Here is a 16,126-nt window from a genome sequence, read left to right as displayed (position 1 = left end):
ATTTTTTTTTGCGTTTCATTTTGCCGACTGTGACGTGTAAATTGTTGTGCTGTAATTTCAAACTTGATTCATCCTTTTTTCTCCAGATTCAAGTCAGAGTGTTGTTGGTTGATGTTGCTGTCGTTTCTCCTTCTCGATCATCATTGTTTAGTGTATTCATTGTGTGGTGTTTTTATTGTTTTGTGATATATTCAGGAATTTGAGTTATTGAGTTTGTTCTTGCATTTCATCTTTCATTCTTCCATTTATCTTTCACTGTTGCATTTGAGTGCTGGAGCTGTTGGGTGACATGTTGTTCTTTCTTTTTAACTCAGGTCCTTCCATTTCTTCTCTAGTTGTAGGTTATTCAGTAAGCTGCTCAGTGATCTTTCATTTTGTCACTTGAACTTAAGTTTACACATTAATTGATATCTAGTTTTCATGTCTTAAATTTTAAATGATCTACTTGAGTTGTCCTTGACATTTCATGCTATCACTGTAACTTATTCACAAACCTAACTTAGTTTTCTAGCTTTATCTAATGAGCTTTGGTAATCAGAATAGATACTTAATGCAGACATGTACGGCAGTAGAAGTAGCAAAAAATGAGGGGCAGTGATGGCTATAGTTGCTTGCTTTCATTAAATTGAACCAACTATGTATTGGAGAGCAACAAATGGTATGCACCTGTCTAGATATTATTCATTCTCTATGTCTAATCCTTTTGAAAATTTCTTACATAAAGCCAAAACTTTTGTTGAAAGGTGAGCTTCTGTAGGGTGAAGGGAATGTTGCATGTCACGGGAGGACATGAGGGAGTGATGTGAAGCTTCCTCCAAGGTGGGTGGTGCTGGTGGTGGCCTAGTGTTGGAAGTGTTGTCTCCTTCACCAGGCATGGGTGAAGGGTGAGAGTGCTCCAGAGAAGACAGAGGGAGAGAAGGAAGAAGACAAGGAAGAGGTGGATGGTGACTCCCAGGCTGATGATGGGAGGCTTGAAGAGAAAGAAGAGGAAGGGATGGATGAAGAGGAGAAGGTGCAGGAGGAAAAGGAGGAAAAAATTGAGCTTGAAAAGAAAAAGAAGTGTAAAGAAAACCAGCAAGTTGAGGGTGAGAGAGAGGATGAAGATCAGAATGAAGAGGCAAATGAGGAAGAGGAAGAAGAGGAGGAGGAGGAGGAGGAAGAAGAAGAGGACAGCAATTTCCCAGTACCTCAGGTCTTTTCAAACTTCTTCAACTGCAGCACACCACTGGAGGCAGCAGACGTGGCCTTTCTACAGCCATTTTTTAATTTTTCTTACAGCACAAATTCACTCATTAACTGATTACACAACATCATATTTTTTAATTGTCTTTCCTCTCTCCAAATCCAGGACATGATGAAGCTGAAGGCAGATCCATAATGTCCCAGTGACCGGCACCAAGCCAAGACTCTCAAGAGGTGGCCACTGAGGCTTTATGAGACTGTTGGGAATGAAGACTCTGTGTGTTGTGCCGTGTTGTGTTGCTTGAGTTGCTCAGACCTGCCCAGCATACGATGGGACAGGTTGAGCCAAGTGTAGTTTATAGTTGTGGTTTAACTCTGTGCTGGACACAGATGGCATTTCAGGTACTTCTTGTTTGTCCATTGAAAGCAAAAAATATCTCAAATGCTTACTGCTGCATTTCATTGTGTAGGAGACATACAAGATTCTTTATTTTAGCCACCAAAAGTTTACCCTGATTCTCAGTGTTGAGGTTTGCCAAAGTCTGAAGTAATGCAGTGACATACACCAACTAACTAAATATTTCATATCAAATAATTCAATCAGAATTTTGTCCAATCAAGGTCATATTAAATAAAGCTCTTCCTGAAAATTAAGCTAATCCCTAAGAAGAATCAAGTCAAGCATGTCTTTTTTCTGGACAAACTATACAACTTGGCAAGAATTCCATCTCACCAACTAGTATAGATAATTGGATTTCTTCTGGACAAACTATACAAGAATTTTCCCTTACTGAGTAGTGTAGATGATGTCAGCATGTGCAGACCCTGCAGCAGAGAAACTGTGCTGCGCTCCTTGCCGAGAGGCTGGACTGTGACTGTTTCTTTATTGGATGTCAAGGGAAGAGACAAGCCCTTTATTGTTTTCAATATTATCTGTGTTGTAGTGAAGGTACGCTGTGATTCATCTTTCCTTACAACATTCTGTAGAAGTTATACCTTTTGCATATTATTTAAAGGCATAATTACATGGGAGTATACTCATGCGCCTATATAATCATGCCTTTCAAATAACCCTCCTTCTCAGGCATGCAGGAGCAGCCTTTGAATGTTTGCCTTCTTCTTGTGTCCACCAAATGTTCAGTGTCTGGAGTGCTGGATATGAAAGTTCGCTGCAACTACACCATTCACTCACACATCCACTCACATTCATCCATGCATCCATACTCACATTCAACCACACATCCACACTCACATTCATCCACACATCCACATTCACATTCATAAATACCGAATTATATAATGTGATAAAATAAAGGACATTATCAACTTCTCTCCGTTCTGTTAAAATACAAATAGGTAAGAACACACACACACACACACTCACATGCACATGCACACACACGCACACACACAAAAAAATTAAAACTACACACAGTCACCCCAACACCTCTTTCAACAACCCCAGGTGACAGAAGCCTGCCTGGAGAGGGCGTGCTGGGGGGTGATCGGAGCGACGGTGGACACCCCCATTGCAGAGAGGCGCTACGAGGAGGTGACGGACCTGGGCCAGCTGCAGCACACCATCACGGCCTTCACACAGCACTACAACACCTGCCACTCATCGCCCCTCAACCTCGTCACCTTCAAGTGGGTTCAAACATGTGGAAGGGGAGAGGGGGAGAGATTTTTTAAAGATTTTTTCGGAGTTTCTGAATTTAGAATATAAATAAAATATGAAAAGGTTATTTTTTTTTACTACTGCTGCTACTACTACTATTGTTACTACTGTTATGACTAAATCTATTTGTCTAGTATTACTACTGTTACTGATAACTACAAAAACTACCTACCATTGCTACTACCAACTACTTTACTAATTCACTTCTGCTACTACCACTACTATGGCTACTATTACTGCTACTACTACCACTACTATTACTACTGCTATTGCTACTGTTGCTACTACTACTTCTACTTCTAGTACTACTTCTACAACTACTACTACCACTACTACTACTACTACTACTACTACTACTACTACTACTACCAGAGCTGGGACTACCGATTGACATTTGGGATCGGTACTACCGGCGGTAGATTACTGCTACCGATACCGATCATTCGGTATTTTGAAGAAACTACCGAATACCGCTACCGATCGCATGATTGGCAGTCAATCGGTATCGGTAGATTGAAAAAGCGAGCGCGGGACTTTTTTGTTAAGACTTAAGAGAAGACGACCCCGGGAAAATGAAACGGACAAGTTTCAACACGTTCGAGCGCATCTATGGGAAGCAGTTAGCAGGAAATTCCAGGTATTACTTTGACGTCATCACGCTTAGCCAATCACCGGCCGTTCTGGGCGTTCTCAGCCAATCAGAGGCAGCCACGACCTAGCAGATTCTCGCTCCCGCCAAAAGTTTTGGCGGGAGCCCCACTCTTGTTTGGCCTGCCGACGCGAGTAGCCTACACCTACGCTCTAGCTCCTACGCTCTCGACAACGTGCTCAGCCTCATCGCCTAGTGTTTTAAGTGGCAGTGTTTTTAAGTCCACCCGCCGCGGCAGCAGCACTTAATCGTTTTGTGCTTTTAACTTTTCAAGTGATTTTCCTTTTTTAAACTTTATTTTACATTAAAAACTTAAAAAAGGTATTAAAAGACTCTAATTTACTTCTATTCTTAAGTTAACCGAAATAAGAGAGAAATAACTTAAAAAGTGTGTTATGGGCCTTTAAAAGCATTTTTTTATATAATTATAGAGTTTTTAATCTACCGATACCGAATCTATACCGATCGGTAGATTTCTGAAAAATCTACCGATCTACCGATACCGATTGGACGCGGCTCGCTACCGACTACCGATACCGGTGGTAGATTTTTTCTACAGAATCCCAGCTCTGACTACTACTATTACTTCTACTACTACTACTACCACTACTACTACCACTACTACTACTACTACTACTACTACTACTACTACTACTACTACTACTACCACCACATAACCCCCCCCTCCACCCCCCCCAGGCACATGGTGGGACAGGTGGCGCGCATCTCCCGAGTGCTGGGTCGTGCTGGGGGTCACCTGCTGCTGGTGGGAGCCGGGGGGTCAGGGCGACGGTCCCTCACACGGCTGGCGGCTCATATCTGCGGCCACACCCTCCTGCTCCCCGCCATCACCCCCCACGATGGTAAGGGAGGTGCCTGGTTGTGCTGGGTCTGTTGAGGATGTGTTCTTGTATGGTGTGATAATATTTTTCTTCTTCCTTTTTTTCTTGTTTCTCTTTTTCATTTTGTTCAGGATTTTGTTTTCTTCTTGTTTTTCCTTTTCTTGTTCATCTTCTTTTTTCTTCATATTTTTCTTCTTCATCTTCTTTTTTCTTCATATTTTTCTTCTTTATCTTTTTTCTTCTTGTTTTTGTTCTGCTTCTTCTTTTTCTTCTCCTTTTACTTCATCTTGTTCTTGTTCTTTTTCTTCTGTTCTTCCTCTTCTTGTTCTTGTTCTTATTATTATTATGGTGTTTTACAATGAGAGAGAGAGAGAGAGAGAGAGAGAGAGAGAGAGAGAGAGAGAGAGAGAGAGAGAGAGAGAGAGAGAGAGAGAGAGAGAGAGAAATATCTGCCTGTACATGTTTCTTTCTCTCTGCAATTCCACCGTTTTCTACAATGAAAACTAACATGAACAACATATACGCATGCTCACCCCAGACTACAGTGAGGTGCGAGAGGCCGTGAAGGAGGCGGTGATGCGTGCCGGGGTGGACGAGCAGGCGACGGTGGTGGTGGTGGGGGACGCGGCGCTCCACCACCCCTCCGTCCTGCACCTCGTCAACACCCTCATCCTCACTGGCGACGCGCCAAACATCCTTTCGCCTGAGGATCGGTCATACCTGCGAGAGGTGAGGGAGTGTGGGTCTGCTTCCAGGTGCTGTAGTTTGTCATTGGCCTAAACAATTGACACTTCTAGACTACTTCCCCTTCAAGTGGTGCCCAAGCAAATCTTTGACTGCCTTTAGCCCGTCTGCTGCGATTGGTACAGATTCGGCTTTCACTGGTAGCCTGGTAACATATAGTCCCAGGTCATTCTCTGCTTCTATGGTGGATAGTGGAGTGTTTCCCATGTGGTATTGGTATGCTGGATATCCTCTCCCAAGGTGCAGGACTTTACATTTTTCCTCATTGAATTGTAGCAGCCACTTTTTGTTCCATTCCTGTAACTTGCTGATGTCTTCTTGTGTGAAATCCGCAGTCAAGGGGTTAGTACTGCAAATTCATCATCTTTCCTCGTTTTCAGCGGCTGCGGCTGTTCCTGGAGGGGCGCGAGGTGACGGAGAGTGAGGTGTGGGAGGAGCAGGAGCGGCGGGTGAAGGAGCTGGTGCACATTGTGGTGACCTGCCTCCCCTCACCCAACCTGCACCACACACTCACCCACTACCCGGCCTTCACCACCCGCGTCACCATCAACTTCTTCAAGGTGACTCATAACTTGTCTTCGTATGGCCAGTGAGAAGAATAACAATAATGATAAATGTTGGTAATGTTAATAATACTGCTACTACTACTAATAAAGATAGAAATGGTAGTAATAACAGAGGTGATAACAACACTAGCACTAACACTAACTTCCCGTCACCAGCGTTGGCCGGAGAAGGCGCTGGTGAGGGTCGGGGAGCACTACTTGGAGGAGGTGTCCCTGCGGCGCTCCATGCGGGACACAGTCATCTCTGCTGCCACGCTCATCCACCAGCTGGCCAGGTGTGTGAGGGCGGGCGGGAGGCTGTATGGGTAGAGGGAAGGAAAAATATTCAGTGTCTTGTGAAGTGTTTTGTACTTATGGCATACATCTTTCTGATTCTTCTTTTCAACCCAGTGTCACATCCTAATAAGAAGAGAAAAGAATGGTTAGAGTAATCCTATCTCTCCTCTCTTCTCCTGCCTCTCCTCTCATCTCCTTTCAATCCCCCATCTCTTCTCTCCTCCTCTCTTTTTCATCTCTTCTCTCTTTTCCATCCCCCATCTCTTCTCTCCTCTCTCTTTTTCATCTCTTCTCTCTTTTCCATCCCCCATCTCTTCTCTCCTCTCTCTTTTTCATCTCTTCTCTCTTTTCCATCCCCCATCTCTTCTCTCCTCCCCTCTTTTTCATCTCTCTTCTCTCCTCTCCTTTCAATCCCCCTTCTCTCCTCTGTTTTTGATCCCTCTCCTCTCCTTACCTTTCCTCTCTTTTCCATCTGTCTTCATGCGTACAAATTGGTGATCACTCCCTAATGGATATCTTTCTCTTTGCAGGGAGGAGAGCGAGCGAGTGCAGGAGAAGGGCGGCTGGTGTCCCCCCGTCACCCCTTCCTCATACCTCCACCTTCTGCAGGAGTTCCGTGGCCTCTTCACCTCCCGCCAGGCCACCACCTCCGCCTTTAGGAAGAAGTACCTCTCGGGCCTTGACAAGCTGGCCTTCGCTGCCTCTCAGGTGCGTCTTGGAGGGAGCGTCTCTTTAGGGTGTGTTTGCCTAGTCATGTTCACCTTTTCAGTCACAGAACTTGTATCAGGAAAACACAGCTCTGAAAAATTTGTGTTGTGGCATAGAAATAGGTAAATTTGATTGTTTTGTATTGTTAGTGTTGTATTATATGGGTTGTATGTATTTTTTGGTAATATTGGTTATATTTATTTTATTATTTGTTCAGTATGATACTCAATTTTATTTTTATTAGTCATTTTTATGATTTATTCTACTTGCAAATCCTGTGTATAATATCATTCAGTATTTTAACATGATTTCCTATATATTCCCTTTCATTTTCAGTGGATTTAACGTCTTCTCATTTACATTTGTCATTTTCTGATTGTAAGATTTAAAACACTGAATAATTGTGTAAGCTAAGCCCTCATCACACACTGACCTGCCTCCCCCCATGCCTCCCCGCCTCCTTCAGATCTCAGTGATGCAGGAGATGCTGGCCTCCCTGGGACCACAGATAGAGGAGGCGGCTGAGGGTGTGTCCAACATGATGCAGCTGATAGAACAGGTTAGCCACTACTGTACTGTTGTCTGTTTGTAATGTTCGCTCTATTGTTGTTTCCATATTACTGTCGTCCCTCAAATAGTACGGTTTCCAATAGTTCGGTTTCGGTTTTATGTGAATTTTCATAGAAGATTTTTTTTAGGATTTTTAAATTTCCCGACGAGCAGTGAGTGTGTTCTTAGGTCCACGGTACAGAAGAAGGGTCAGACTACCCCCAGGGCCATAAAACTTCCCCTGAAAATGCCCCGAACTCCTACGAAAGCCTTGTCAAGATCTTCTATGACAATCCGTATAAAACTGAAACCGAACTATTGGAAACTGTACTATTTGAGGGACGACTGTTTAGCTAAATTTCTCTACTATGGCTTTTTCTTTATTTTATCTAAGTTCATATGGGGTCAATTTTTGGGTGGAGGTGTGGCTTGGGGTTTAAAACTGAGGTTGGTATTTTAAGACGCTTCCACCCCTCACATCAACTATTTCCATGGGCCAAAAAGAAGATCAGTCGCCTTCTAATGAGTGTTTTCTTAGGCCCATGGTACAGAAGAAGGGTCAGACTACCCCCAGGGCCATAAAACTACCCCTGAAAATACCCAGAACTCCTACGAAAGCCTTGTCAAAAATATGTGTGCTTGGGCGCTGAAATGTTTAAGTATACGGCCCTGAATGTTTTTGCTGATGTCACTCGGGCAGCAATGGGGTTTGAACTGCCTCACCCTGGCCCTTCACTTCCATGGGTTGACGCTCTGACCTACTAGACCACTGCACTCCCCTACGACAGAATCCCAAACAACCTAAGATCCATTTGTGTGATTCTTGAGGAGTGTGAGCTACAAAATAATCAGCCAAAAGTTGTGTTTCATTCTCTTTTCTGCGATTCTTCCATAATATTGTGAAGGTAAATAAGAGAAGACAACTGGAATATGTAACTTTTTTTCAGAACTCTTTAACCTGGTAGCAGCAGGGATCATGTTTCATAATGGTCCCTCTAAGTGAGAAAAATGAGAAAAAATCATCACTCACAAACCGTTTCAAAATGTATATCAACGCATTTGTGATCAGTTTATGTATCATCTATTTTGGGGGGTTTATATCATGGCACAAATTTGGCCCGTCGCTGCTACACGGTAAAGCCATAAATTTGGCCCGTCGCTGCTACCAGGTTAATCTATGTCAGGATGATTTTTAACAAGTAGATTTTTCCTCTCACTGTACCTTCTGCCTCCGTTTTCTTCTAGGAGTCCATGGAGGTTGAGGTGAAGCCAAAAGTCATCAATCTACAGTCATCCCCCGCCGTTCGCGGGTATTTCGTTCCCGGACTTCGGCGCGATGCGCGAAACCGCGAACGGCGGGACTATAACCCTATGGGAAAATATGCATTTGGGGAAGTCACCTCTGACACGTCATATAAAACATGTTTTTTCGTTCTTTTTAATGACTGAAATGAGACAAGACCTTGTTAGACAACAATATGTAATCAACACTCACCCTGGGGTCAAAATTTAGTAGCACAGAAGACCCAAAAGTAGCCCAATTTGCGATAAGTAGCCCAATCTGGCAACACTGCAGTGTGGCGGCGCGTGAATTTTTTTTTAGGATAATGTTGCTATGAGAAAATCTCGACCAATAGCAGTCGTCCCTGAGTGAGCTGCTGGCCAATAGGAAAGCATGACGTCACAGTCTAACCGTGACGTCACTCAGGAGCAACCTAACGTCCATTGCCCCGCCTCCCTCCTCTCTCCTCTCTGCCTTCCTCCCTCCTCACTCCCTACCCCCCGCCTCTCAGCCTCCCTCCCTCCTCTCTGCCTCCCTCCTCTCTGCCTTCCTCCCTCCTCTCTCCCTTCCCCCCTCCTCTCTGCCTCCCTCCCTCCCTCCTCTCTGCCTTCCTCCCTCCTCTCTCCCTTCCCCCCTCCTCTCTGCCTCCCTCCCTCCCTCCTTTCTGCCTTCCTCCCTCCTCTCTCCCTTCCCCCCTCCTCTCTGCCTCCCTCCCTCCCTCCTCTCTGCCTTCCTCCCTCCTCTCTCCCTCCCTCCCTCCCTCCTCTCTGCCTTCCTCCCTCCTCTCTCCCTTCCCCCCTCCTCTCTGCCTCCCTATTTAGCGTCAATGCATCCGCGTATACGCGAAACTGGGGCCGCGTATAAGCGGGGGGGGGTTACAATTAGTTGACCGCGAATACGCGAAACCGCGATGGGTGAGACTGCGAACGGCGGGGGGTGACTGTATCTCATTCTCGTTTATGCTACCTTTTCATGATATCAATGTGAGAGAAAATAAGAAAAAAACAAATCTGCAACCTCCAGAACTAACTTGTCAAAGGCAGAAACAGTTTTAGTGAGTAGATTTTTATTCCCACCTTCCGCTCTCCTCTGTTTTGTTCCAGGAATCCATAGAGGCGGAGATGGAGCCATAAGTTATCTATCTATCTCATTCTCTTTTCTCACATCCCTCCACAACACATTGGGAGCATAAACAAGGAAAGAACTGTAATATGTACCTTTCAGAACCCATTTATCTTGGACGTGGAAATTTTTAACGGGTAGATTTGTTGGTTTTTATTTTTGCTTTCTGTTCTCGTACATTTTCTAGGAGTCCACAACACATTGGGAGCATAAACAAGGAAAGAACTGTAATATGTACCTTTCAGAAATCATTTATTTTGGACATGCAAAATTTTAACGGGTAGATTTGTTGGTTTTTATTTTTGCTTTCTGTTCTCGTTCATTTTCTAGGAGTCCACAACACATTGGGAGCATAAACAAGGAAAAAACTTAAATACATACCTTTTCGAACTCATTTATCTTGGACATGAAAAATTTTAACACATAGATTTGTTGTTTTTTATCCTCGCTTTCTGTTCTCATTCATTTTCTAGGAGTCCACAACACATAAACAAGGAAAGAACTAAAATATGTACCTTTTAGAACTCATTTATCTTGGACATGAAAATTTTTAACAGGTAGATTTGTTGGTTTTTATCCTCGCTTTCTGTTCTCGTTTATTTTCTAGGAGTCTATGGAGGTGGAGGCACGGCGGAAGCTGGTGGCAATAGAGGAGGAGGAGGCAGGAGTCCACACAGCCCGGGCACGCCAGCTGCAGGAGGAGTGCCAGGCGGAGCTCAACCAGGCACTCCCGGCCCTCCATGGTGAGTGCCGTTGCCTGATTGTTGTACTTAGAGCATAGTGTTTACTAATTTTTGACACTTGACTATCCCCAAAAGACATCAGGAATTAACGATTGTAATGATAATTATAAATGAGTCTCGTTATTTGGGTGTAGGAGACAGTTTTTGGATCGGAAGTCGGTATGAAGAAGCTGAGTAAGGCAGTCTGGCAACGCTGATGGTGAGTGGCATGTACTTCCACTTTATTGCAGTTGTCCTCAGATTTCCCTTGATGCAACCCAGTATTGGTATATGCTTTTTTATGCATCGGAGGAGGCACTGAAGGGCAAAACTAAATAAACATAGCAAATTAGTCCACACGAAATGCTGGTCACGACATCAGGAATTAATGATTGTAATGATAACTATAAATGAGTCTCATTATTTGGGTGTAGGAGACAGTTTTTGGATTGGAAGTCGGTATGAAGAAGCTGAGTAAGGCAAGCTGGCAACGGTGAATTGGTGAGTGGTGTCTACTACCACACTATTGCGGTTGTCCTCAGATTTCCCTTGATGCAACCCAGTATTGGTATATGCTTTTTTATGCAGCGGAGGAGGCACTGAAGGGCAAAGCTAAATAAACAACATAGCAAATTAGCCCACACAAAAAGCTAGTCACATATCACTCATCTCAACTCCACCTCACCCAATCACTCATGCACATAATACCCATCCCTCCTCAACTCCACCCCATCCAGTCACTCCGAACAACCTTTCCCCCCAAACAGAGGCGGTGGCGGCCCTCAACACCCTCAAGCCAGCAGACATCACGGTGGTCAAGAGCATGAAGAACCCTCCACAGGCCATTAAGCTGGTCATGGCTGCTGTCTGCGTCATGCTGGAGATAAAACCGGACAAGCTCAAGAACTCCACTGCCAAGGCTGTGAGTGGGTGGAGTGCATTGTGACAGGCTGAGGGAGTTGACAGGTGGTGGTGAAGATATAGATGAGTGGGTGAGATAGATTGTTGTTGCTTACTCAGTCTGTCCTTCCCTTATTTAATCACCTTCACCCCCAGACAATGGACTACTGGGGGCCGAGCAAGAAGCTTCTCGGGGACCTCAGCTTCCTGCAGCAGCTGAGGGACTACGACAAGGACAACATCCCCGACACCCTCATGGAGAAGGTCAACAAGGAGTACGTACGTCTGCCTGAGTTTGAGCCGGCGCTGGTGGCCAAGGCGTCCAGCGCTGCCGAGGGCCTCTGCAAGTGGGTGAGGGCCATGTCTGCCTACCATGCCATAGCCAAGGTGAGCGAATGGCTAAAAGAAATATTGCCTCAGGTCTGTAATGTTTATTTTTCTTTAGTTTTATCTTCCTTGCTACAGCTAAGGCAATTGATGGCTAAAAGAAGTATTTCCTCAAGTCTGTAATGTTTATTTTTCTTTAGTTTTATCTTCCTTGCTACAGCTAAGGCGATTGATGGCTAAAAGAAGTATTTCCTCAGGTCTGTAATGTTTATTTTTCTTTAGTTTTATCTTCCTTGCTACAGCTAAGGCGATTGATGGCTAAAAGAAGTATTTCCTCAGGTCTGTAATGTTTATTTTCGCCGCCATATGACCACACAGTTGCGGCGCCAAGTAACGAACGCCCCAATAATCACGTTTATTTTCCTTTAGTTATCCGTCATGCCCTAGCTGAGTGAATGGCTGTTTTGTTGTTTTGTCTATAGTTTTATTTGCCTTGCCTGTGTGTCATCTTTATATTGACTTCCATGAACTCTGTCTCACCAGGTCGTGGCACCCAAGAGAGAGAGACTGGCAGAGGCTGAGGCTGAGGTGGCTGCCATGGTGTCCCTGCTGGAGGCCAAGCGGGGGCAGCTGAGAGAGTTGGAGGAGAAGTTGGAGGTGCTGCAGCGAAGGTTCTCTCTCTCATGCCGGGAGAAGGAGAACCTGGAGGCTGAGCAGCGCCTGTGTGCCCTCAAGCTGCAGCGGGCGAGGAAGCTGATCAGTGAGTGTGGCAGTGTTGTGTTTCTCAGTGTGATAGTTCTCATTTCTGGGGTGTTTTGTTGTGATGAAGCTGATCAGTGAGTGTGACAGTGTTGTGTTTCTCAGTGTGATAGTTCTCATTTCTGGGGTGTTTTGTTGTGATGAAGCTGATCAGTGAGTGTGGCAGTGTTGTGTTTTTCATTGTAATAGTTTGTTCTCATTTCTGGGGTGTTTTGTTGTGATGAAGCTGACCAGTGAGTGTGGCAGTGTTGTGTTTTTCATTGTAATAATTTGTTCTCATTTCTGGGGTGTTTTGTTGTGATGAAGCTGATCAGTGAGTGTGGCAGTGTTGTGTTTCTCAGTGTGATAATTTGTTCTCATTTCTGTGGTGTTTTGTTGTGATGAAGCTGATCAGTGAGTGTGACAGTGTTGTGTTTCTCAGTGTGATAATTTGTTCTCATTTCTTTGGCGTTTTGTTGTGATGAAGCTGATCAGTGAGTGTGGCAGTGTTGTGTTTCTCAGTGTGATAATTTGTTCTCATTTCTGTGGTGTTTTGTTGTGATGAAGCTGATCAGTGAGTGTGGCAGTGTTGTGTTTCTCAGTGTGATAATTTGTTCTCATTTCTGTGGTGTTTTGTTGTGATGAAGCTGATCAGTGAGTGTGGCAGTGTTGTGTTTCTCAGTGTGATAATTTGTTCTCATTTCTGTGGTGTTTTGTTGTGATGAAGCTGATCAGTGAGTGTGACAGTGTTGTGTTTCTCAGTGTGATAATTTGTTCTCATTTCTTTGGTGTTTTGTTGTGATGAAGCTGATCAGTGAGTGTGACAGTGTTGTGTTTCTCAGTGTGATAATTTGTTCTCATTTCTGTGGTGTTTTGTTGTGATGAAGCTGACCAGTGAGTGTGGCAGTGTTGTGTTTCTCAGTGTGATAATTTGTTCTCATTTCTGGGGTGTTTTGTTGTGTTGCATTGAGAAGCTGTGAGGATCGATGTTGCTGGTGTGTGTGTGTGTGTATCTTCATTCTAGTGTTCTTTGTTTTGTGTCATTTAGTTTGCCAGCATTCCAGTATACTAAAGAGGTAAGAGGGAGTAATGCTTTTAATACTGAAGTGAGAATGTTGTTCCCTCCAGAGTGTTATCTATTTAATTTGAGATGGACTAATGCTTTTCAGACTGAAGTGAGCATTTACATTACTTCAGAGCTTTATCAATTTTAGAGTGGGTAATGCTTTTAACCCGTTAGCAGCGACGGGCCAAATTTGTGCCATGATAAAAAAAACCCTAAGTGGATGATGCATAAACTGATCACAAATACGTTAATACATATTATGAAATGGTTTGCGTGAGTGATGATTTTTTCTCATTTTTCTTGCTTAGAGGGACCTTTAAGAAACTTGGTCCCCGTAGCTACTGGGTTAATACTGAAGTGAGGATTTTGTTTTCTTCAGAATTTTATCCATCTAGTTTTATTTTAGTTTAGTTTGTGAAGAATGTAGAATGACCTTCCATCTCGTCACAGGTGGGCTGGGAGGGGAACAGACCAGGTGGGAGGCTGCGGCTGAAACTGCTGGGGCCGACCTGCTGCGTTTACCTGGCGACACCCTCCTGGCAGCTGCTTCCCTGGCCTACCTGCCGCCACACCTGCCAGAAGTGAGGTATGGACCCTGCTGCCCTCACCTGTTCCGATTATTTAAGGCATCTGATAATCTTTCGCCATGGATGATTTTTTTTTATTTCCTCTTCCAGTTATTTTAGGGTAGGATTTTTTTTATTTTTTTTTATTCTTTCTAATGTCCTTTTTTTGTTTTTGCTGGCTTTTGTTTTCTTGCAGGATTTTTTTTTTCCTTGAGCCGCTTTCTCTACTGTAAGAAAAACATATTATTGGCACTTTCTTTCCTTTATGACAAACTGTTTCAAAAGGGAAGTATTGAAGCACCTCTAGAACTTCACATGATTGCATTTTAGGGCATCATGTTTTTTTTTTTTCTTTTTTTGGAATAGAGTGTTGCTGTCATTTATTCACTTTCATATTTTTCTATCGGTCTATCTTTTTTAATCATAGAATAAAGAAACCTTTGGCCGTTCTCCGACTCCTTTTCCCGTAAAGTGAAAGTTTCATAGAGCTTCATAATTTAGTCTTTAGTCTGTCTTCTTTACCATAAAACACAGAACTCTGGCTCTTTGCCTAACTCCTTTTCCCATTAAGAGAAAGTTTCACAGGACATCATTCTCCCCCTGACCATTAAAGTTTTGTGATGTGCGGCAACATTGTGTGTGTGTGTGTGTGCAGGGATGAGCTGGTGGGGCGGTGGTGTGCGGGGGTGAGGGAGGCAGGGCTGGAGGTGAGCGAGGGGTTCAGCCTGGTGGGCACCCTCACGCCAGCCCTACACACCCGTGCCTGGGGCCTCGAGGGACTCCCAACAGACTCCTTCTCCCTCCAGAACGCCACCATCATCAAACACACCAACAAGTAAGGATAATAATAATAATAGTAATGATAATCAACTTTAAATTCTTGGTTGTCACTTATTTTAGACATCCATCATTTTAAAGCATGGTGTGACCTGCCCAAGTGCTTTTCTTGTTCTTAACCCGTCCGCTGCGATTTGCACGGATTTGGCCTTCACTGGTACCCTGGTAACATATTTTCCCAGGTCCTTCTCTGCCTCTGTGGTGGGTAGTGGAGTGTTTCCCATGTGGTTTTGGTGTGCTGTATTTCCCCTCCCAAGGTGCATGACATTATATTTTTCTTCATTGAATTGTAGCAGCCACTTTTTGTTCCACTCCTGTAGCTTGGTGATGTCTTCTTGCAGGAAATCCGCAGCCAAGGGGTTAATCATTATTAGAATATCTTAATTTTACATCTGTTCCCTAGTCCATGATGTTTGCTTCCTGTCCTGCATGTTATACTAGCACTATTTTTTCTAGCAGTGATTAGTGTTTTTTTTGCCTTTGAGCTGCTTCCTTTACTGTAAAAAAAAAAAAATAAATAAATAAAAAAATCTGTAACATTTACTAAAAAAGCAACATGACAGGTGGCCGCTACTGGTTGACCCAGATGAGGTCGGGTCACGGTGGATCCAGCAGCACGAGGCGGCCAACGGACTAGAGGTGGTGTGGCAACAGGACTTCAACAAGCTCGCCAGGGCAGGGTCAGTCCGGGTCAGTCTGCTGGAGGAGGCCGTGACCCGCTGTGTGACCCGGGGACACCCGCTGCTGCTGCTTGACCTCTGTGGTGATCCGCCGCCTCTGCTCACCAACGTCCTGACCAGAACCATCACAGAGGAAGGTTGGTTTGTGTCCAGGGTGTTTATTTTGCTAGTTTTATTTATTTATTTGTTTTCTTGTTTTTCTTGTTTTGCCACTCAAGGTGTTTACAGGATTTTCTTTTTATTTTCTTTGTTTTTTGTCACTCAAGGTGTTTACAGGATTTTCTTTTTATTTTCTTTGTTTTTTGTCACTCAAGGTGTTTACAGGATTTTCTTTTTATTTTCTTTGTTTTTTGCCACTCAAGGTGTTTACAGGATTTTCTTTTTATCTTCTTTGTTTTTTGTCACTCAAGGTGTTTACAGGATTTTCTTTTCTTTTCTTTGTTTTTTGCCACTCAAGGTGTTTACAGGATTTTCTTTTTATCTTCTTTGTTTATTGCCACTCAAGGTGTTTACAGGATTTTCTTTCTATTTTCTTTGTTTATTGCCACTCAAGGTGTTCACAGGATTTTCTTTTTATCTTCTTTGTTTATTGCCACTCAAGGTGTTTACAGGATTTTCTTTTTATTTTCTTTGTTTTTTGCCACTCAAGGTGTTTACAGGATTTTCTTTTATTTTCTTTGTTTATTGTCACT

General features: G+C 43.7%; 1 protein-coding gene across 1 annotated transcript in view; it reads left to right on the top strand.

Moving 5' to 3' along the window:
• Nucleotides 1-16,126, top strand: part of LOC127005513 (dynein axonemal heavy chain 7-like) — a 63,315-nt gene that overhangs the window by 28,642 nt on the left and 18,547 nt on the right. The window contains exons 39-52 of the mRNA XM_050874429.1: nucleotides 2,648-2,829; nucleotides 4,209-4,372; nucleotides 4,890-5,080; nucleotides 5,476-5,655; nucleotides 5,818-5,936; nucleotides 6,468-6,645; nucleotides 7,112-7,204; nucleotides 10,206-10,341; nucleotides 11,088-11,242; nucleotides 11,377-11,607; nucleotides 12,091-12,307; nucleotides 13,802-13,937; nucleotides 14,573-14,752; nucleotides 15,318-15,571. Of these exons, the coding sequence (XP_050730386.1) occupies nucleotides 2,648-2,829; nucleotides 4,209-4,372; nucleotides 4,890-5,080; nucleotides 5,476-5,655; nucleotides 5,818-5,936; nucleotides 6,468-6,645; nucleotides 7,112-7,204; nucleotides 10,206-10,341; nucleotides 11,088-11,242; nucleotides 11,377-11,607; nucleotides 12,091-12,307; nucleotides 13,802-13,937; nucleotides 14,573-14,752; nucleotides 15,318-15,571 (2,416 nt within the window). The remainder of the gene's footprint in view (nucleotides 1-2,647; nucleotides 2,830-4,208; nucleotides 4,373-4,889; nucleotides 5,081-5,475; nucleotides 5,656-5,817; nucleotides 5,937-6,467; nucleotides 6,646-7,111; nucleotides 7,205-10,205; nucleotides 10,342-11,087; nucleotides 11,243-11,376; nucleotides 11,608-12,090; nucleotides 12,308-13,801; nucleotides 13,938-14,572; nucleotides 14,753-15,317; nucleotides 15,572-16,126) is intronic.

Source organism: Eriocheir sinensis, chromosome 30 (assembly GCF_024679095.1).
Source record: "Eriocheir sinensis breed Jianghai 21 chromosome 30, ASM2467909v1, whole genome shotgun sequence".
NCBI lineage: Eukaryota > Metazoa > Arthropoda > Malacostraca > Decapoda > Varunidae > Eriocheir > Eriocheir sinensis.
The sequence above is the reverse complement of the archived record's forward strand: the minus strand, read 5'-3'. Positions and strand labels throughout refer to the sequence as shown.